We start from the raw sequence: 23,908 nt of genomic DNA, 5'->3' as shown, positions 1-23,908 counted from the left end.
TGCGCGAACAGCTGTAGCGACGTGGTTGTTGCCGTGGAGACACTGCATAACATGTCGTCGTGGTAATTCTGTTCTGTTTGCAGTTCTAACTCACGTTTCCACTGTGTCCAGATTGACCCGGGGGTTGGTTCCTCTCATTTCTCTGACTAATTGCTTGGAAAGTGAAGACGTTTCTTGACTCTGTGCAGCAGCGTGTAAAGAAAGACAAAGGGGGCTTTGGTAATGGATGTGGTTCAGATGGTGAACCACACTCACGTAATTATACTGAACAAAAATATAAACGCAACATGAAAACAATTTGGAAGATTTTACTGAGTTACATTTCGTATAAGGAAGTCAGTCAATTTAAATAAATTCAGTAGGCCCCAATCTATTGATTTCACGTGACTGGGAATAGAGATATGCATCTGTTGGCCACAGATACTGTACATAAAAAAAGTTAGTGGCGTTGATCAGAAAACCAGTCAGTATCTGGTGTGACCACCATTTGCTTCATGCAGCGCTACACATACACATCTCCTTCACAGAGAGTTGATCAGGCTGTTGATTGTGACCTGTGGAATGTTGTCCCACTTCTCTTCAATGGCTGTGAGAAGTTGCTGGATATTGGTGGGAACTGGAACACACTGTCGTACACATCGATCCAGAGCATCCTAAACATGCTCAATGGGGTACATGTCTGGTGAGTATGCAGGCAATGAAAGAACTGGGACATTTTTAGCTTCCAGGAATTGTGTACAGATCCTTGCAACATGGGTGCTGTGCATTATCATGCTGAAACATGAGGTGACGGCGGCGAATGAACAGCACGACAATGGATCTCAGGATCTCATCACATTCAAATTGCCATTGATAAAATGCAATTCTGTTCATTGTCCGTAGCTTATGCCTGCCCATACCATAACCCCACCGCCACCATGGGGCACTCTGTTCACAACATTGACACCAGCAAACCGCTCGCCCACACAACACCACACAAGTGGTTTGCGGTTGTGAGGCTGGCTGTACGGGCTGTCACATTTTCTAAAACGACATTGGAGGTCACTTATGGTAGAGTATTGAACATTCAATTATCTGGCAACAGCTCTGGTAGACATTCCTGAGACATCTGTGACTTTGCATTGTGTGACAAAACTTCACCTTTTAGAGTGGCCTTTTATTGTCCCCAGCACAAAGTGCACCTGTGGAATGATCATGCTGTTTATCAGCTTCTTGATATGCCACACATCTCAGGTAGATGGATTTCTGGGATCTTTTATTTGAGCTCATGAAACATGGGACCAACACTTTACATGTTGTGTTCATGTTTTTGTTCAGTGTAGTTTACCTGAGACCTAAGGCCTTGCCTTAGCTACACAAAATAAGCTTTAGTTCTACAGGCTAACACAGTCTTGTGGTGTGCAAGAGATGCGGATTTGAAAAATCCCATGTCTTGCAGAAACTCAATGTTGGGGTCTGACTCGCTGAATGTTATGTACAGAGACAGAGACAGTACAGTGATGGATCAAGCACAGAGGCTGTGCTGTAACATGTTTTTACAGGCGTCGTCCCAAATGACACTCTATTCTCTAGTTACTGCACTACTTCCACCAGGGCCAATATGGATCCTGTGGTGGGAAAACAGTTGTAGAGCTCTTCTCTGTAGTGATTTCTGTCCTTTGATTAAATCATGCATTTGAATTGGTTTCATGAGTAATGGGGTAACTGGTGAAACATGACAGACACAGACCATTAGTCACAAAGCACTCTCTTCTCTTCGAAAAGGCATAGCACAAAATGTATTAGTGTAACAGATATTTTACATTTAATTCACTGAAATACATAGCCACAAAAGGGCGCTGCTAAATCAAATTTCAGAAAGCTGTTTCTATCTTACTGGAATACAGCTAAATGTGAAACCGGTGTATATAGATTGACATCTTTTAAGCTCTGATGACGGGGTGAGATGAAAAAACTCCCTTTGCCTTATGTGTGCTTGTGTGTGTGTGCTTGTGTGTGTGTGCTTGTGTGTGTGTGTTTGTGTGTGCGAGTGTGCGAGTGTAGGACAGGTGCACTGATATTCTTATTGCTCTCAGAACAATAGCTTTTATGGGAGCCAGGAATAAGCTCTCGAAGCGCTGTGCTGCTTTTGTGTGTCACGACTAGTTAGATTCTCCAATACAAACACTGCCCACGCCTTTCTACCATAACAACAACTACTGGACCTATTGAAGTCTGAGCACCAATCATGTTCTGTGTACAGTCGCTGCAAAAGACAGGGGTTAAGCACTGTCAATGAGGTGCAGTTCAGCACAGCCTGATTCACTGTCACTCAACTACACTCTTAGAAAAAAGGGTTCCAAAAGGGTTCTACCTGGAACCAAAAAGGGTTATCCAATGGGGACAGCCGAAGAAACCTTTAAGGTTCTAGATAGCACCTTTTTTTCTAAGAGTGTGGCTATGTGGAGTAGACCTCAGTATTGTAAAAAAGTCCTCTTATAAAAAGCCCTTCTCTCTATGTCACCTAACACAGTATATACATTCACATCTCATTCACAGAATGTGGTGACAGTAGTAGCTGTGGGTGAGTCTCCAATCAAGAGGGTATATGAATAATTTAAAGTTGCGTTTGGTGTGTCTGTCTGTCTGTGTGTGTGTGTGTGTGTGTGTGTGTGTGTGTGTGTGTGTGTGTGTGTGTGTGTGTGTGTGTGTGTGTGTGTGTGTGTGTGTGTGTGTGTGTGTGTGTGTGTGTGTGTGTATGTGTATGTGTGTGTGTGTGTGCATATGTATGTGTGTGTGTGTGTAGGGAGGTATGTGTGAAGGCATGCTGAGTGTAAATGTTTACAGATTCCTTAATAAGACCAGTAGGACTCCCAGCTGTAAGCCTCATCCCTGGCAGGCATCATATCAAATAGCATGTCATGTGTTTACCCTGGCCATATGTCTCTACATGCAATATGCTAGTCATTTATACAGCAGAGAGGTGATGTATCATAGGTATGACTGATGGAGCGACACCACACCAGCTGATTCTCTGACTGCGTCTGAAATGGTACCCTATTCCTAACATTATATTGTGTCACACACCCTATTCCTAACATTATATTGTGTAACACAACCTATTCCTAACATTATATTGTGTAACACAACCTATTCCTAACATTATATTGTGTAAAACACCCTATTCCCTTTGGGCCTCGGTTGAAAGTATAATGAGGAGTAGGGTGCCATTTCCGTCTCTGTATCTCATCTGTTTGCCAGCGTGATGACATCATCTAGTGTGGAGAATGATGACAGTGGACACACTGACTTTTCTGTCTGCTGCCAGCGTGATCGACAGCTCTCGGTAGCCAAAGGCACTTCCCAGCTGCACTCTGTCCCTCCTCCCTTCTTAGCTGTCATCTCCTACAGCTACATGAGCAAGACCATAACATTGACAGGGATTGTTGGGTGTGTGTGTGTGTGTGTGTGTGTGTGTGTGTGTGTGTGTGTGTGTGTGTGTGTGTGTGTGTGTGTGTGTGTGTGTGTGTGTGTGTGTGTGTGTGTGTGTGTGTGTGTGTGTGTGTGTGTGTGTGTGTGTGTGCGTACGTGGAAGGGCGTGTGTGTCTCAGTGGCTGTCATCTCCAACCACTGTTGACGAGGCTTGTTTGGTGAAGACTTCTGTCAATGGGGTAGTGTGGTCTTGACAGTGATTGTTGTTTGGTGGTGTTCTGTGTGTGAATGTGTATGTGTGTGTGTGTGGTTCTGCCCATGAGGTTGTGGTCTTGATAGTGATTTTTTGGTGGGGAGAGGTCTGTGTGTCTGCGTGTGGTCTTGACGGCGATTGTTTGGTGAGTTTCTTTAGACGTTATTGATTACTTTAGGGACTAGAATTTTCCCAGAGACTCCTGGACCCGTATCCACAAAGCTTCTCAGAAAAGGTGCTAGGAATCCTGTTAAAACCTGTTTAGACAAAAAAACTCCCAGCTCAGAGTATGTTTTAGGATGGTATGACACTGCCCAGACAAAGTCTGAGCCACGAGTAAAATCAACTCATAACAGTTTCTCAGCTGGTAATCAGTACAGTTTGAGGTACCACAAAGGGAAAATAGTAATGCTCTTTGACATCGTTGTAAATGATTGGGAATAACCAATCGCGATGAGGCATCACCAGCTGTGCACGTTTCAGACAACCACGGTGAAAGGGACTGTGAAATGTTGCAATGGTAAAACGTTTGATAGAATTCGACTGACACGATCACTTTGCCTACTCTTAAGTCTTTGCTTCCCTGTGGCTCAGTTGGTAGAGCATGGTGTTTGCAACGCCAGGGTTGTGGGTTGGATTCCCACGGGGGGCCAGTACGGAGGGAAAAAAAAAAAAAATGTATGAAATGAAATGTATGCATTCACTACTGTAAGTCGCTCTGGATAAGAGCGTCTGCTAAATGACTAAAATGTAAAATGTCTAATATGTTGCTATGCTTAACATGTATTTTTATTCGTTTTTTTATTCCAAAAGCGGCATTTCTTAAAATATTACCGTTAAATCAGCACACTCAACACTACCATTTAACAACTCTAAATGTCTTTGTCACAGTTGGCATCAAATCACTTGCCGATAATGTTGCATAACATGTTTGAAAGGTCAATAATTTTCACCGAACACAATCAAAGTTCACATAGGCCCGAGATGCCTTTACTTTAGGCATATTTTTTTACGTGTTATTGCGCTCCGAAGGGATTAGTTGAAACCAAGTGACGTAGGTTAATTAAATAATCAAAAGAAAAATGTGATAATTTATTAGCTTATGTGGTTATAAGTAGGTAGGCATATCATGTGAAATAGGGCTCATGTGAAATCATTTTCAAAAGTATGTTGGTCTAGCTTATTTATGGGTTGATCATGTAGAAATATCAAAACATTCTTTCAACAACTCCGAAGCAATTGCCCGTAGAACAGGAATCACTGACTACATTTTCTATAATCAAGACATCTGCTGGTAACTCAACTCATGAGGTGTCCTAAATATCTGTCGACTAGGTGGGACTCCTATGACTAAAAAGGCTTCATGCATAGCTTTGATTTTTACCCATAAGATTGAGTTTAAATGTCTCTATTCTCAGCACTTACCACCAATTTTCTACTCTGAGACACTTTGTGGATAAGGCCCCTGGTCTTAAGAGCCTTCAGTCTAATGTTCACACGGTGAGGATGTTCTTGGAACTTGCAATGTGCTACACAGCATGTTGCGCGTTTCATCAAACTCATGTTTCATGTTCTATTCATTCAAGTATCACCCCCATTTTCAAAGAGCAGCTTGCATCGAACATCTATTACCAAAGGAGAGCTCCTCCTCTGTTTCACTCTTTGTGCTGAGTTTACAGCAGATATAGTTCGCTATCTCACTGTGTGAAATGGAGATTGTGAAGAAAGTGTAGCAAAATGGCTACTGCTTGTGCAGACGTTTTCTCCTGAAATCAAGATGTATGTAGAGTACCTGTATGGGGAGTTACTTGTACTTTTTACATGTAATATTGCAGGATTCCTCTCCATCCAATTAACCCCTGTTGTCTTGGGTTCCCTATGGTTAGAGACAGTGATTAAACACTTGAACTCTGCAGGTGTTGGGGAAAACAAGTGTACCCTTTAACTTGTGTTAGGCCACTTCTGTTCCCTTATCTCCTGGCAGAAATACTCAATCCAAATGAAAGTGTCTGGACCAGTACTGAGACATATGAACAACAAGTAGGAACAACATCAGCAAGTGGCCATTTTGAGAGTTTTTATTTTATTTAATGAATTCACCTTATTCCCTAACAATCCTAGCCTTGAAACCATGTTAAAAAATGAACATATCAAATGCCATTAAATACATAGACTTGCTCTTATCCAGCTGTACTCATAAAAAATACATTAAAATATGCAGGAATCCTTAAACACCGATGCATCCTGGTGGTAAAGGGGTACCAATATTAATAATGCATAAAAATGAAGCAGTTATATTTTAAATATTGATTTATGCACTTTAAATATTGCATATTGCCTTAAAACGTATACGGTTTGATATACAGTGCCTTGCAAAAGTATTCAGAATTTCTTCACATTTTATGGTTACAAAATAGATTACAAATATTTTGTCAACAATCTACACAAAATACTCTGTCAAAGTGGAAAACAAATATATAATAATATTAATAAAAATGTAATAACTAAAATATAGTCACTGCATAAGTATTCAACTCTCTGTGTCAATACATGTTAGAATCACCTTTGCCATCAATTACTGCTGTGAGTCTTCTTGGGTGAGTCTATAAGAGATTTGTACACCTGGCATGTGCGATATTTGCCCATTATTCCTTACAAAATTCTTCAAGCTCTGTCAAGATGTTGGGGATCATGGCTAGACAGCAATGTTCAAGTCTTGCCCTAGTTTTTCAAGCACTGCGACTGTAAAACTGTAACCAGGCCACTCAGGAACATTCACTGTCTTCTTGGCACAGTAAGCAACTCCAGTGTAGATTTGGCCTTGTGTTGTAGGTTATTGTCCTGCTCATATATATTACTTTTAGAAAATAGATATCAAATTAATAATAAGCTTTAAAAAGAGCCCAATCACACCACAGTATGAAGATTTAGAAGGTGTTTTGGTTGTTGCACCAAAGTCACTGGTTGGATTGGATATTCATTTTCATCATATAGTTACTGACCAAACATGTTTCCACAGAACATTCTCTGAACTAGAATATTACAAATCTTTCCATAGCAGTCTGATCTGGGGGATGGCGGTAGCCTGGCCCGTGGGTGCTGCTGCGTTAGGAGCCGTGGCATTTAGCCCATTAGGTCCAGGCCTCGGCCCATCCCCGCACTGCACTCCCAGTCCAACACCACGCTGCACCTCCGGTCCTGCTCTGTGCCCCCGGCCCACCTCAGTGCTTCTCCTCTTCTGGCTCAGTGTGTCCCTAGTTAAATCCCCTGGTCCACTCTGACCACCCCACCTCACCGGGTGAGCCAGCAGAATGCCACAACAATACCTAACAGCTAGGGCTTAGCTCACAACCTTCTGCTTCCCAAGCATTCCTCTTCTAAAGTGTTTACGTGGTGTGTCAGGTCCATGTTGTGTACTCAACGTGTTGATGTTGCCACTACTTTTCAGGGAAGGAATGTGCTCTTCATTGCCTCCTATAAGGTTTATCTACACTGAGTGTGCAAAGCATTAGGAACTTTCCATGACAGACTGACCAGTTGAAAGCTATGATCCCTTATTGATGTCACTTGTTAAATCCACTTCAAATCAGTGTAGATCAAGGGGAAAAGACAGGTTAAAGAAGGATTTTTAAGCCTTGAGACAATTGAGACATAGATTGTGTATTTGTGCCATTCATGAGGTGAATGGGCAAGACAAAAGATGTATATGCCTTTGAACGGGGTATGGTAGTAGGTGCCAGGCGCACCGGTTTAAGTGTGTCAAGAACTGCTGGGTTTCCCGTGTGTTTCAAGAATGATCCACCACCCAAAGGACATCCAGCCAACTTGACACAACTGTGGGAAGCATTGGAGTCAACATGGGCCAGCATCCCTGTGGAACACTTTCAACACCTTGTAGTGTCCATACCCTGGGGGGGCATTATGTTCTTTGTTTTATACACTCAGTGGGAGGAATAATTGAGTTATCCTGTCCATGTCCTGTCTCTTGGACGGAAGGTAGCCTAGTGGTTAGGTGCATTGGGCCAGTAACTGAAAGGGTCCTGGTTCAAATCCCCAAGCCAACTAGGTGGAAAATCTGCTGATGTGCCCTTGAGCAAGGCCCTTAACCCTAATTGCTCCTAGGTCACTGTCAATAATGGCTGATCCCTGGCTCTGACCCCAATCTCAGGGAGTGGGATATCCAAAAATGATATTTCCAAGGACAAATGGAAGCACCCACCTAATTAGCTTATCATTCTGTTCATTAAGAAGCAGTAGTTTGCCTTGTGAAAGCAGACTGGTGTACCACAAACACAATAGATGCCCTCCCCAGAGACATGGTGGTGGGCAGGGCACAGTGAAATCAGCTCTGGCAGTTTAGAGCATGCTGTGCTCTACAAGTGGTGTCTTGTGTCTGTGATACTAAACAGTGTGTCCCTAGGGGCTGGAAAAACAAATAGAGTCACAGTAGTAAGAGAGCACTCACACACACACACACACACACACGGGAGGGCTGCAGTACATTTGATTTTCACAGCTTGGAAAGTCAAATATACCCCGGAGTTGATCAACACTGTGCTCACAGCTCCCCCTGCAGGTCACAGCAGGGAATGGCACTGCCAGTGTGTGTCACCGTGTAAAAAGCTGAACTATAAATAGCCCTATGTGAACAGTGACACAACAGCTAGAAGTGTGAGGTAATGGGCATGTTGAGACATGTAACCAGTAGCGTAGAATTAGACCATGTGTGTGCAGTGTGTGCAAAAATATCCACTAATAAAAGCTTCTGTATGTAAAATATACTATTTTATACGTTCCAGCTTCTATTGAAAAATAACGACTTCACCAAATTGACTGTTTCTCTCTCAGGCTTATACAGAGAGACTCATCCATTATTTTATTACAAGCAGGCTTGACTACTGTAATGCTCTCCTGTCTGGTCTACCTAAGAAAGCTGTTGGTCAACTGCAAAACATCCAGAATGCTGCAGCGCGGGTTCTGACCAAGACCAGACGGAGAGCACACATTACATCTGTTTTAAAGTCTCTGCACTGGCTGCCTTTGAGTTTTAGAATGAGTGTGTAGGGGGGATAGGGAGGCAGGCACTGTGCGACTGAGTGAGTGAGTGAGTGAGTGAGTGAGTGAGTGTGTGTGTGTAGCGGTGTGTGTGTGTGTGTGTGTGTAAGTGAGTAAGTGAGAATGTGATAGACAGAGGCAGAGAGAGAGAGAGAGTATGCTCACTGAACTCTGAACTGAAATGCTTCACACCGAATTCTGAAATCCAAAACCTAATTCACCTCAGAATAATACAAAAAATATTTTATGTTATTCTGGGTCGAGATTGTCTACTAATAATTTATAAGCCTCCGTGACTTTAGCACAAATTACTGACCTTTACATGATTGACATCCACATCAATATTCAACCACACTGGTTGGTGAGCATCAATACCAAACCCAATTCTGTTATTTCTGAACATTCACATTGTCTGTGGAGCTGTTTCCATAAATACCTTCAGTATCGGTGTATTTGATAGCTTCTTGTAATTTAGAGGCATTTTAACAGTTCTGTCCACTCACCTTGAAAAGGATTATAGGCAATTTATGCTTGATCCAAAAATGTGGCGGCGTATGGATTGTGTGACGCAATTGTGGAGCTTCTGGAGGCCAAATTGAGCTCCGTACCGCATCGCCGTGCTCCTCTCCAATTATTTAACAATGCGGAGGGCTCCGTATAGCCCTGCATTGACATGATTGGTTGACGGTAGCTGAGGGCAGTAGGTCCTGTATAAACATAAACTCACTTCCTTGACAACTTCCTATACAACAGCTCTACGCTGCACAGGGAATGCCCTGACTTCTGCAGAGGCCGTATCACCGTAAATGCTGCACGGCCAATGCAGACGTCGGATTGACCATGCAGCGCCTTTTAGAGGCCGTTGATCTGAAACGATTAAAGGTGTAAGCAGTATGGCAGTAGCTCCACTTTGGTCTAGGATTCCTGGCATCATGAGGGAATAAGTAGGAAACTCGCAATTCTCCAACCAGGATTTATGGAAAACCAGAAAATGTATTGAAAGTTCCTGGAATTTTGCAACCCCAACGTATACCTGTGTGTGTGTGTGTGTTTCTTTAGTAACTCAGGGTGGCCCTTCTAGCATCAGTCTAAGAGCACCCGGCACCCAGCAAGAGAAAGACAAACCAATCAGGCCTCAGACGAAACACTTTAAAATTAGTAAAACATCCTATCCCTTGTTGTTGTTAGAGGATATGTGAGTCACCTGTGCTTTAACGCTCTAATATAATAACCTACCCAACCCCTGTGTTATCAGTGGTGTGTGTGTGTGTGTGTGTGTGTGTGTGTGTGTGTGTGTGTGTGTGTGTGCCTCACAGGAGATGGTAGAGCAGGTGAGTGGGTGAAGACAACAAGGTTATGGGATAACGTAAATGACACAGATATGATCAAATTTGATGTTTGAACAGCAGATAGTCTATATCTTAACAGCCTGGTGTGTGTGTGTGTGCGCGCACGCTCGCATGTGTGTACGTCCCTGCGTACTGGTATCTGTGTATGAGACTGTTGGAAGCTTCAGCATTAACAAAATGATAAAAATAGACTTGTGTCCGCGGGAAGTTTCCTGTAAGCTTAGATGACAGATACTGCTTCTTGTACTTTCATCAGAGAAACTAGATGCATCTATGAAACAAATACTTTCAAGCATAGGCTTCATCGCTCATAAAGCATTAGACTACACAAACTCAACTTTCCACATCAAGCATCAGCGATTGCAATAAAGGGCTATTGATACTATTTTCAGTTAATGTCCATTGGCTTTCCTCTCTACCACTCTCTCATGTTCTCCAGAACCACAAACACACATAAATGAATGTGTACCTACAGTAAATACATAGATTTAAGGATACTTCATTCTGGGCCGTTATGCTAACATTGAGTTGGACAGAGTCATGGAAGGAGTGTTTGAAGGTCTTCTCTGCAGGTGCTGTTTTGGACCACACACAGTTAGCTCACAGTTAGTTAGCTCACAGTCAGTTAGCTCACCGTCAGTTAGCTCACCGTCAGTTAGCTCACCGTCAGTTAGCTCACCGTCAGTTAGCTCACCGTCATTTAGCTCACCGTCAGTTAGCTCACCGTCAGTTAGCTCACCGTCAGTTAGCATCACCGTCAGTTCGCTCACAGTTAGTTCGCTCACCGTTAGTTAACTCACAGTTAATTAGCTCACAGTTAGTTAGCTCACAGTTAGTTAGCTCACAGTTAGTTAGCTCTTGTCAGTGTGGCAGCTGGTGACAGGTCATCAGAGGGAGGTGCACAAGGTGTTATCCAGTCTGACTGTTGCTCCGCCTCCTATCCTGCGGTCTAACTCCTCTGTCCTGACCTTCTTTATAATTCCATGGCTCACAGGCAATTAATGTCTCTGGGCCACTGGAATAATATGAGGTAGATTAACCTCCCAGAACAGACGAGCTAATAGAGATTTGTTTTAACAACTACTCAAGTAACTAACACTTCTCCGCAACACCAACGAGGGGCCTCGATAATATCTGCCATTTAGCAGACGCTTTTATTCAAAGCAACTTACAGTCATGCGTGCTACATTCCCATACATTTGATATGGTTAGGAATGACAGAGAGAGCAGGTTCACCAAGACCTCAGTTTGAGATGTGTTGGGAGTATAGCACTGTGTTGCAATACCGGCCATTTTATTCTCATTAACTAGCCTTGAAATATATGAGGAAAGTCGAGAAGATACAGGATTAGTTTCATGATGTTCAAGTTGGATAATACTGCGATTATTAAAGAGGTATCAAAAGCTTTGAGTTGACCAACACAGTGTGCATTGATTTCTATAGAAGTCTTGAAAGTGTCACACTCAGTTGCTAATTGTGAAGGCACAGGGGATTATTCAGCTATTTTATTGTCAGGTGCATCACTGTCAACACACAAACACCCACGTACGCAGGCACCCACCCCCACACACAGGTCTTTGCTCAGCAGAATAAATGTGTCTGTTCTCTTGACAAAAGCTAATATAGTCATAACAGGACAAACAAATGACAGAGTCCAGAAAGTATCCAATCTAGCACTAATATGGAACACAGTATCCAATCACCAGTCCAACACTGCAACACAAAACCACGTATCCAACATCAACCAGTCACTTTAGCAGGCCAGCTCAGAGAGCATAGACGTACTATATACTGTGTAAATCAAGTCATTACTAACACAACAATCCCTCTGCTCTGGACAATCTTGCAAAATGAAATCATATTTTATTGTAAGCTATATTTACAGCTGCACTCGGAAAACATAACAGCGTGGTCGCACATTGGGATTAAACTTGATTATTGAAACAAATGCAGGGACAGAGGAAAGGAGAATAAAATGGTCTTATTTGTTTCATCTAGTCAGCAGTAGGACTTGATGTGTTACTGAGAGAAATGCAGAAAAAAGGACATGTCCAACCTCCCCCCAATTATGGTTGAATCTGTTCAAGGACATTGGGAACAGCAGTTCTGGGGTCAGTGGGTTCCTTAACGTCTTAGTTAAAGATTCACACTGCATGTTAGAGAAGTGCATGCTGTCAGCTTACCAATGTGTCTAGGCCCTCATCCCTTCTCTCTCTGTGAGACTGAGTACAGAGGACGTGAGGTTTGATGCCAGATAGTCTGTGTGGATTTGAGTGATGGAGATAGAGGTACTCAGTGGGCTGCGCTCCTTGTTTCCGAAAGGGCAAAGCACACACTGCTTCGCGGAGCAGAGCAGCTGAGCAGAAGTTGTCAAGGAAATGAGTTTGTGTTTATACAGGACCTCCCGCCCTCACCTACCATCAACCAATCCTGTCAATGCAGAGGTATAGGGATATTCTATATAAAAGAAGCCCTCTGCATTGTTTCAAAATTTGGGAAGCCTCCGGAGGCTCCATCTCTATACGGAGCCTCCAGACAGCATTGCCGGATCAAGCATAAATCAGCCATTAACCAATAGGCTGCAGACGGTGTTGAGCTAGTTTCAACACACTCTTGAACTAGTGCAACAAAACAAATATGATTTATCCATTCATTCATTGTCATTTCTGTCTGCCAATGTAATTAATTACCGCCTGATTACTCCCCAGGAATAATTCCAGACATTAAAATCAATATTAATTAGGCTGTTTAATGTGCAAGAGGGAATGAAGACAGCTGGTTGCTGCTGCTAGAAGGTGTACACAATGTAATAGCTGTAAGAACCCATCCAGAGATGCTTCATTTAAAAACAAACACTACAAATAGGCTATGAATGAAGCTATCTAGCTAGCTACTGTCTTTGACTTTGCAATGAAATGTTATGAAGCAATTTTGTTACGAACATCCTCACAAACATCTAGTGTCCCCGTGGCAATGCCAAACATCTAGTGTCGCTGTGGTAATGCCAAACATCTAATGTCCTTGTGGTAATGCCAAACATCTAGTGTCGCTGTGGTAATGCCAAACATCTAGTGTCCCTGTGGTAATGCCAAACATCTAGTGTCCCTGTGGTAATGCCAAACATCTAATGTCCCTGTGGTAATGTCAAACATCTAGTGTCCCTGTGGTAATGCCAAACATCTAGTGTCCCTGTGGTAATGCCAAACATCTAGTGTCCCTGTGGTAATGCTAAACATCTAGTGTCCCTGTGGCAATGCCAAACATCTAGTGTCCCCGTGGCAATGCCAAACATCTAATGTCCCTGTGGCAATACCAAACATCTAGTGTCCCTGTGGTAATGCCAAACATCTAGTGTCCCTGTGGTAATGCCAAACATCTAGTGTCCCCGTGGTAATGCCAAACATCTAGTGTCCCCGTGGCAATGCCAAACATCTAGTGTCCCCGTGGCAATGCCAAACATCTAGTGTCCCCGTGGTAATGCCAAACATCTAGTGTCCCTGTGGTAATGCCAAACATCTAATGTCCCTGTGGTAATGCCAAACATCTAATGTCCCCGTGGTAATGCCAAACATCTAGTGTCCCTGTGGTAATGCCAAACATCTAATGTCCCTGTGGTAATGCCAAACATCTAGTGTCCCTGTGGTAATGCCAAACATCTAGTGTCCCTGTGGTAATGCCAAACATCTAGTGTCCCTGTGGTAATGCCAAACATCTAATGTCCCTGCGGTAATGCCAAACATCTAATGTCCCTGCGGTAATGCCAAACATCTAGTGTCCCTGTGGTAATGCCAAACATCTAATGTCCCTGCGGTAATGCCAAACATCTAATGTCCCTGCGGTAATGCTAAACATCTAGTGTCCCTGTGGCAATGCCAAACATCTAATGTCCCTGTGGCAATGCCAAACATCTAATGTCCCTGTGGTAATGCCAAACATCTAGTGTCCCTGTGGTAATTCCAAACATCTAGTGTCCCTGTGGTAATGCCAAACATCTAATGTCCCTGTGGTAATGCCAAACATCTAGTGTCCCTGTGGCAATGCCAAACATCTAGTGTCCCTGTGGTAATGCCAAACATCTAATGTCCCTGTGGTAATTCCAAACATCTAATGTCCCTGTGGTAATGCCAAACATCTAATGTCCCTGTGGTAATGCCAAACATCTAGTGTCCCTGTGGTAATGCCAAACAACTTGTGTTTGTTTTGGCTCTCAGTTTGGTCTCATGAAATCCATTTACAGTTTAATCACTTAGAGGTTGTTATCTCTCCCAACCTGATTAAAAAGCAGAACACAGAGATGATGAAAAGGATAATAACATCCCTCCATCTGAAGGTGATGAATAAGCACTGGCAAGGGGAGCAGCACAGCAAGGTGATGGAGTGTATACAGGACGTCTCAAGTATCATCTTATATTACACCTAGCTACTGTAACAGAGGCGGTTCTCACTGTGTTTTGAAGCTAGAGATTTCAAAGTAAATGCTGCCAAACTGAGTAATATGGTCGTTTTGAGAAAACAATATCAGTGTTGTCATTGGGACCCTAACTGTATTTTAATGCATACGGTATCGCAATTCTACTATCAGCATAAAGACAGCATAAACAAAACACCCCCATACACTGTAACTGATCTAAATCCTAGTTGGCAGATGTTCAACTTTTCCCTCCGCTCACACACAGACAACACTTTCAGACATCTCTTTGTCTGAGAAATAGATATAGCTGCGGAGGCTCATTGATTTGGTTCAAAACGGAGCAAGACGAATTCCTACTGACAGTGTGAGATTTTGATTTGCACCATTCTGTCATCAGATTCAAGTCAGCTATCCAACTGTGGTGGCTGCTTGGAGAAACATTGTCAAGCTGTACACAACAATTAAATATGTAAATGCAGTGGGAGAGAGAGAGAGCAAGAGAGAGATTGAGAGAGAAGAGAGAGAAAGAGAAGAGATAAAGGGGAAAAACGAAATAGAGAGGTACTATAACACACTACCGACCAACATGAAGTAGAAACTTTTAAGAAACTTTGAGGAGGAATATGAGAATCAGTCTGACAGAATAACGGTGTTTCATTTGTTCAGACAGAACATGTAGTCAGTCGACCAGGCTCTGGGTTAATAATGCAGTTCATTCATTTTATGAATACCGCAGGGCTACTGTATCACTGAGAGGACTGGGGCAGAAACATGAATAAGTAAAGATGTGAGTGAGGGCACAGTCATAGCTGCCGTTACACTATTTCTCAGCCTAACATTTCTGGATACATTCATAGCGCTAAACATTTCACCTCGCAGAACGCTAGACATAATCATAAATACAGTGCCTTCAGAAAGTATTCATACCCCTTGACTTATTCCACATTGTTGTTACTAATTCAAAATGGATTAAATATCAAATATTTCTCACCCATCTACACACAATACCCCATCATGACAAAGTGAAAACATGTTTTTAGAGTTTTTGCAAATTAATTGAAACTTTTATACAGAAATATCTAATTTACATAATTATTCACCCCCGAGCCAATACTTTGTAGAAGCACCTTTGGCGGCGATTACAGCTTTGAGTCAACATGGGTATGTCTGTATCAACTTTGCACATTTGGATTTGGGGATTCTGTCCCATTCTTCCTTGCAGATTTTCTCAAGCTCTGTTCAATTAGATGGGGAGCTGTGGTGAACAGCAATCTTCAAGTCTTTCCACAGATTTTCAATGGGACTCAAGTCTGGGCTTTGGCTGGGCCACTCATGGACTTTCACAATCTTGTTCAGAAGCCATTTCAGCATTGCTTTGGTTGTATGCTTGGGGTCATTGTTCTCTTTGAACGTAAATCTTTGCACGCCCAGTCTGTCATCATTTGCACTCTGAAGCAGGTTCTCATCAAGGAAAATTGCCATTTGGCTCAATTCATTGTTCCCTCTATTCTTACTAGTCTCCCATTCCCTGTCGCTGAAAAGCATCCCCATAGCATGATGCTACCACCACCATGCTTCATAGTCGGGATGGTGACGAGCTGTGCCTGATTTTCTCCAGACATAGTGCTTTGCATTCAGGCCAAATAGTTACATTTTTGTCTCATCAGACCACACCATCTTTTGCCTTATGCTCTCAGAGTCTTTCACTTGCCTTTTTGCAAACTCAAGGCATGATGTCATGTGACTTTTTCTCAGAAGTGGCTTCCGTCTGGCCATTCTCCCATAAATCGTCGGCTTGTTGAAGTGCTGTAGAGACTGTTGTCCTTCTGACAGGTTCACCCATCTCAGCCAAGGAACTCTGTAGTTCTGTCAGAGTGGTCATTGGGTTCTTGGTCACCTCCATGACCAAGGTCCTTCTTGCCTTGTCAATCAGTTTGGTCGGACGGCCAGCTTTAGGCAGAGTCTGGGTAGTTCCATATTTTGTCAATTTCCCAACGATGGAGACAACTGTGCTTTTGGAAACTTTCAACACTCTATAAATTGTTTTTTGCCCTTCCCCAAATATATGCCTCATCACAATTTCTTGGAGATCTACAGACAGTTCCTTGGACTTCATGGTATCGTTTCTGCTCTGACATGCACTGTCAACTGTGGGACCTTATACAGTATAGACAGGTGTGTTTATTTCTAAATCATGTCCAACAATTGAATTGGCCACAGGTGGACTCCAATCAAGTTGTAGTGACATCTCAAGGATGATCAAAGGAAATTGGATGCTCAATGTGAAGCATCATTGCAAAGGGGTGTGTATATCTACAGTACCAGTCAAACGTTTGGACACACCTACTCATTCAAGGATTTTTCTTTATTTGGCTATTTTCTACATTGCAGAATAAAAGTGAAGACATAAAAACTATGAAAAAACACATGTAGTAATAATCATGTAGTAACCAAAAAAGTGTTAAACAAATCAAAATATATTTTAGATTCTTAAAAGTAGCCACCCTTTGCCTTGATGACAGCTTTGCACACCCTTGGCATTCTCTCAACCAGCTTCCTGAGGTAGTCACCTTGAATGCTTTCCCAACAGTCTTGAAGGAGTTCCCGCATATGCTGAGCACTTATTTACTGCTTTTCCTTCACTCTGCAGTCCAACTCATCCCAAACCATCTCAATTGGGATGAGGTTGGGTGATTGTGGAGGCCGGGTCATCTGATGCAGCCTTCCATCACTCTCCTTGGTCAAATAGCCCTTACACAGCCTGGAGGTGTGTTGGGTCATTGTCCTGTTGAAAAACAAATGATAGTCCCACTAAGCGCAAACCAGATGGGATGGCTTATCGCTGCAGAATGCTGTGGAAGCCATGCTGGTTAAATGTGCCTTGTATTCTAAATAAATCACAGACTGTGTCACGCGCAAGCACCCCCACACTATCACTCATCCTCCTCCATGCTTCCCGTGGGAACCACACATGCAGAGATCATCCATTCACCTACTCTGTGTCTCACAAAGACACAGTGGTTGGAACAAAAAATCTCATATTTGGACTCATCAGACCAAAAGGACAGATTTCCACAGGTCTAATGTCCATTGCATGTTTTTCTTGGCAGAAGCAAGTCTCTTCTTATTATTGGTGTCCTTTAGTAGTGGTTTGACCATTTGACCATTCATTTGACCATGAATGCCTGATTCATGCAGTCTCCTCTGAACAGTTGATGTTGTGATGTGTCCGTTACTTGAACTCTGTGAAGCATTTATTTGGGTTGCAATTTCTGAGGCTGGTAACTCTAATGAATTTATCCTCTGCAGTTGAGGTAACTCTGTGTCCTCCTTTCCTATGGCAGTCCTCATGAGAGCCAGTTTCACCATAGCGCTTGATGGTTTTTGCGACTGCACTTGAAGAAACTTTCAAAGATCTTGAAATGTTCCATATTGACTGTTGTTTCTCTTTGCTTATTTGAGCTGTTCTTGCCGTAATATGGACTTGGTCTTTTACCAAATAGGGCTACCTTCTGTATACCCCCCCCCCCCCCACCCCCTACCTTGTCACAACACAACTGATTGGCTCAAACACACATGTTAATTGAAATACTACCTCATGAAGCTGGTTGAGAGAATGCCAAGAGTGTGCAAAGCTGGCAAAGGGTGGCTCCGTTGAAGAATCTCAAATATATTTTGATTTGTTCAACACTTGTTTGCTTACTACATGATTCCATATGTGTTATTTCATAGTTTTGATGTCTTCACTATTATTCTACAATGTAGAAAATAAGTAAAAATCAAGAAAAACCCTTGTATGAGTAGCTGTGTCCAAACTTTTGACTGGTACTGTATGTTAGGTACCATAGATTTTCAAACCAGTTTATCCTTCCATTTGTTTGCTAAATAAGTAAAAAAAAAAAACCTAATCCAGTTCAGAGAAGCTGCGGGAGTTTATCAAATGCAGTCAGATCAACTATTGATCCATGGTCCATCTTTGATATTCTTCAAGAAGTTTAACACTTGAATTCCACGGGTAAAGCATATAGGATCACGGGAGCACACTTTATATGCACATACAATTCCATTCTCCGCTTGCTGCAAGTCAGATAGAGCAAGTCCTGAGTCTATAAAAAGAATAATTCCTCATGTGCTTGAGTGGGTGGACACCCATCAGGGAATGTATGAAATCAATAGTAAAGAAACAGAAAGGCCAATGGACTAGTTCAGGTTACAATGGGTCTGTGAAAAATAGGAGAGCAATGTATCTTTGTCAAAACATTTGTTTCTGTATCCATGTATAAAAATGGTGGGTGTTATTTGGTTACAGTGAGTTAGGCCTAGATACAGTATCTGAGCCAGATACAGCAGAAATGTATTACAGAAATGTAGCATATTCTCAGCATGGCCTTTCATACTCAAAGCCATTCATATACTGTACTGTATTGTACGGTACTGTATAACAAAGCATGTATAGCCTACCCTACCTCTGCATTATATCTGATCATATTCCATATCTGGATGGTCAACAAACACTATTATTTCCTCTTTAGTTATCACCACAGGTTGAGTGTGTGTGTGTGTGTGTAAGCACCTACAGGCCTAAAGATAAAGTCTACTTATCCTAAAAGCATTATTGGCTCCTGTACGACTCCTTCCTCATCCAATAACTCCTACGTTTCCCACACTCCCCTGCAGCTCACAGGACCGGAAAGGAAAGTTGCACTAAATTGGACAACCTTATAATCTCTGGGCCGTCCTCAGATGAATGACTGGACCCATTTCTGTGCTGCCCTCTTATTCAAAACCGGCCCTATCTGTGGGGGTTAGCTCTTATTCAAAACCGGCCCTATCTGTGGGGGTTAGCTCTTATTCAAAACCGGCCCTATCTGTGGGGGTTAGCTCTTATTCAAAATCGCCCCAAACTGTGGGGGTTAGCTCTTATTCAAAACCGGCCCTATCTGTGGGGGTTAGCTCTTATTCAAAATCGGCCCTATCTGTTGGGGTTAGCTCTTATTCAAAATCGGCCCTATCTGTGGGGGTTAGCTCTTATTCAAAACCGGCCCTATCTGTGGGGGTTAGCGCTTATTCAAAATCGGCCCTATCTGTGGGGGTTAGCTCTTATTCAAAACCGGCCCTATCTGTGGGGGTTAGCTCTTATTCAAAATCGCCCCAAACTGTGGGGGTTAGCTCTTATTCAAAACCGGCCCTATCTGTGGGGGTTAGCTCTTATTCAAAATCGGCCCTATCTGTTGGGGTTAGCTCTTATTCAAAATCGGCCCTATCTGTGGGGGTTAGCTCTTATTCAAAACCGGCCCTATCTGTGGGGGTTAGCGCTTATTCAAAATCGGCCCTATCTGTGGGGGTTAGCTCTTATTCAAAATCGGCACAATCTGTGGGGGTTAGCTGGACGCTTTGGGGATTTTTCACTGGGTCAAATTTGTAAACAAAGCCAGAAGCCAAACTGGGGAGTTAAGTTTATGGAAAGTGGCTTGGTGGGGCTGAGTTCTATTTTCAATTCAATTAATTGAGGAAATGATTGGGCTATTTGACCTTCTGAATGTACTGAATTGAAAAGTGATTTGACCCCAACCCTGGCAGTTATCGAGCCATCGCTGTAAAATACAGGTCCCGGTTTCTGGTTTGTTGTCTCTCTTTCAGGTTAGGACCATGCTGCTGTACCATAGATGTTATGTCCTGATCAATGTCTCTGTCTTCTCTCCCCTGCAGGTTATGGCCATGGTGCTGTACCGTTGATGTTACATCCTGGTGACTGTGGTCTGTTGTTCCCTGCAGGTTATGGCCATGGTGCTGTACCGTTGATGTTACATCCTGGTGACTGTGGTCTGTTGTTCCCTGCAGGTTATGGCCATGGTGCTGTACCGTTGATGTTACATCCTGGTGACTGTGGTCTGTTGTTCCCTGCAGGTTATGGCCATGCAGCTCCCGGCACAGATGCGGGGAAGGCCTTCTGCATGTTCTATGCCGTCCTGGGGATACCCCTGACCCTGGTCATGTTCCAGAGCCTGGGCGAGAGGATGAACACCTTCGTCAAGTCCCTCCTGAAGCGCATCAAGAAGTGCTGTGGCATGCACATCACCGATGTTTCCATGGAGAACATGGTGACGGTGGGGTTCTTCTCCTGCATCGGGACGCTGTGCATCGGGGCGGCCGCCTTTTCCCACTACGAGGACTGGAGCTTTTTCCAGAGCTACTACTACTGCTTCATCACACTGACTACCATCGGCTTCGGGGACTTTGTGGCTCTGCAGAAGAACCGGGCCCTGCAGCGGAGGCCCCTGTACGTGGCCTTCAGCTTCATGTACATCCTGGTGGGCCTGACTGTCATAGGAGCCTTCCTCAACCTGGTGGTGCTGAGGTTCCTGACCATGAACAGTGAGGACGAGAGGCGGGACGCAGAGGAGAGGGCCTCGCTGGCGGGGAACAGAAACAGCATGATCATCCACATCCAGGAGGAGACGCTGGGGAGAGGAGTTGGTGCCAGGAGGAGGCGCAGGGAAACGCAGGGCCAGTACTGCGCCGAGGTCACCGACCTGCCTTCTGTATGCTCCTGCATGAACTACCACTCACACGAGTTTGGTAGCTATGGGGGAGGGATGGGAGGAGGGATGGGGGGCGGAGGGATGGGCTGTGCCTTCTCTCACCAGAACTCCTTTAGTTCCCAGTTGAACCCCCACCAGTACTTTCACTCGGTGTCGTACCGCATCGAGGAGATCTCTCCCAGCACCCTAAAGAACAGCTTCTTCCCCTCGCCCATCAGCTCAGTCTCCCCAGGCCTCCACAGCTTCACAGACAATCACCGACTCATGAAGAGAAGGAAATCTATCTGAGCCTAGTGCATCATAGTGTTTTGAACTACATGTTGCATTTCAACGTTTTTTCCTAAATGCTAAAACGTTGAATTGGAACAGATCATCAGACTGGGTTGGCTTATCTACACAGACAACTGCTAGCTTTCCTTTTTATACACAAGTACAATGCATCTCCAATGCTGCTCCTAACCAAATCTCATTTTAGCACTTTTGTTTTGTTTCTTTTGGTTGGTCTAAGGATATAATATATTGAAGCGATTCACAGCGATTGATTGAAGAGGAAGGAGCGTTGGAAAGAAATGGCAAACTTGTTGGACATGAATTTATCTCATTAATTTCTTGTTAGGGATTCAAAGCATGAAGCATGGATACTTATTGTCCCAGGAAATTGTCCCATCAGAGAAATACTAACCAGAACCAACAGATCTTGTTATACATTTTCTTATTGCTGGCTCACAATGGTAATATAGCACCTTGGTAACAATGTACCAAATGATGCACACTTAGCATTATAAGGGGGATATGTCATTTCTTTTAAGTGAGCATGCCTGTTTCACCTTAACTTAAAATGATTGCAGTTAAGTGCTTTTCCTCCATTGCGTCACTGCAGACAGAGATGATACAATTTGAAATGACATCAGGTATTATTTTCTATAAGCAATTCTCAGAAAAAAAAGTGTAAATGATTTGTTCACAGAACATCATGCCAAAATATTGTTGCCAATCTTAGCATGTGCATTAGATGTCAACAAATGAGTGTTCCATAATTATTTTATTTCAATACTTTTGTCAATTTTTTTGAAACAGCAGATTTTGTATTATTATGGTTTGTGTCTGTAGATGGGTTTTTTCTGGATTTCAGATAGTGTAAAATATGAGGACGTGAAAAGGAATAAGCAAGGATTTTAAGGCTTTCCAGTTTGAAAAGTTGCTATGTGCATGTACTTTGTGAAACTGGTATGCATATAGATGAATGGAGAAAAATAATAGCCTTGCAATTGAAATGAATTTTGATAGCAAATAATCATAATAATTATTTAAAAAGATACTTTATTTATTTAGCCACTTAAAAGTAATGATGTATAGTGTAGGCTGAACAGTTTATTCGCTTTTCCATAATTTTTTCATTCAGAAAAATTGTACAATAACCTTTGCTCTCAGGTTTTGAAAGGATAGCCTCTTTAGGTTCTGCTCCCCGAATCAAATCACAGAAGAAATCCCATAAATGCGAATGCACCTGCCAAACAAAACAATACATATTAATTCATTTATAAAAAATAGTACTAATTTTCCAGGAAAAGGATATTGAGATGCATCATCTTACTAAGGGAAACTTCCTGTACTATAGAGAAGTGTGGGTTCAGAGCATGTGCACACACACACACACACACACACACACACACACACACACACACACACACACACACACACACACACACACACACACACACACACACACACACACACACACACACACACACCTTCACTGTATCAAGCCATAGAGGAGCAGGCCAGGGAACCACTGCTATTCTGTAAGGATGTTAATGTTGATGACAGGTGTAATCCAAACTTCAATTGTGCCACTGCGAATATATACACAACTATAGCCTACGAACACAATGACAGGCATTTTAGATGTATACAGTGATGTTATCACTGGCTGTCATTTAAATTCAATGACAGCCAAATGGCAATCAATGGGTGAAAAAGGACCAGACGCATTTCTGAAGGAACAATGCAATACTGGGCATTGATTCATTTAGCACAACATGTGCCATTTGCCATGTGCCATTGATAAGGGATAAATGCCATGGATACCATTAGGCAGATTTCCATTGGTTTATTAGTAATCAAAAGCAATGTTGAAAAACAAATATTTGTGACGTGTAATAGAAACGGCAAATATTGGAGAAATTGTCTAAAGATCGACATTCTACAGGGGTGGATTTTTATTTTGTCTAACTTTCTTTATTGTGACAAATGATGACGGAAATGGTGATTTACGAATAAATTATGACTGCCAAATAATTTTGAAGGTACGCGGGGTATGTGATGTCATCACGTAGGTTAACTATAAAGCTCTACTTCACATTTCCTTCTAAATGCCAACTGCTTGCAAAATGTATTTTTTCAACTATACATTTTTTTTTATTTTCAGGAAAAGGATTGTCCTGACTTTCAAGAATGCCTGAATTGCTTCGCCTTGCTTTTCTGGTTGGCTAGTTTCACCATCCAATTATATCAGATCTAGAGGAGTTTCACCATGGCAAGGACCTTGGTGATATGTTGGCACATAAGAATTATTACAATATGGCAAATATTAGTCAATTATTGCATTCTATCCATGCTGGCTTTCGCAGGCTACCTGAGACATGAAACAGATAGGTGGGAGGGCATACAAGCTGTCGCCAATGTATTAACAAGCAATTTGATTAAAAGGGTAATGGAAACAACTCAACCACTACATTTTTATTCCACACTAGGGTTATGCGAAAAATGTATTTTTTGTTGTTGATGTGACGTCATTACGTCCTTCTGTTTTTATCGACAAGATAGTTAAATGAAAACGCACCCCAGCAGACAACTGTCGCACAAACAGTATTTTCTATGCGAACT

General features: G+C 42.7%; 1 protein-coding gene across 1 annotated transcript in view; it reads left to right on the top strand.

The window, feature by feature from the left end:
• The window catches only part of LOC106588605 (potassium channel subfamily K member 9-like), a 37,312-nt gene extending 14,646 nt beyond the window's left edge, over positions 1-22,666 (top strand). The window contains exons 2-3 of the mRNA XM_045709209.1: positions 20,190-20,201; positions 20,388-22,666. Of these exons, the coding sequence (XP_045565165.1) occupies positions 20,190-20,201; positions 20,388-21,310 (935 nt within the window). The 3' untranslated portion in view covers positions 21,311-22,666. The remainder of the gene's footprint in view (positions 1-20,189; positions 20,202-20,387) is intronic.
• The last annotated feature ends 1,242 nt before the right edge of the window (positions 22,667-23,908 follow it).

This window comes from Salmo salar, chromosome ssa27 (assembly GCF_905237065.1).
Source record: "Salmo salar chromosome ssa27, Ssal_v3.1, whole genome shotgun sequence".
Lineage (NCBI taxonomy): Eukaryota > Metazoa > Chordata > Actinopteri > Salmoniformes > Salmonidae > Salmo > Salmo salar.
The sequence above is the reverse complement of the archived record's forward strand: the minus strand, read 5'-3'. Positions and strand labels throughout refer to the sequence as shown.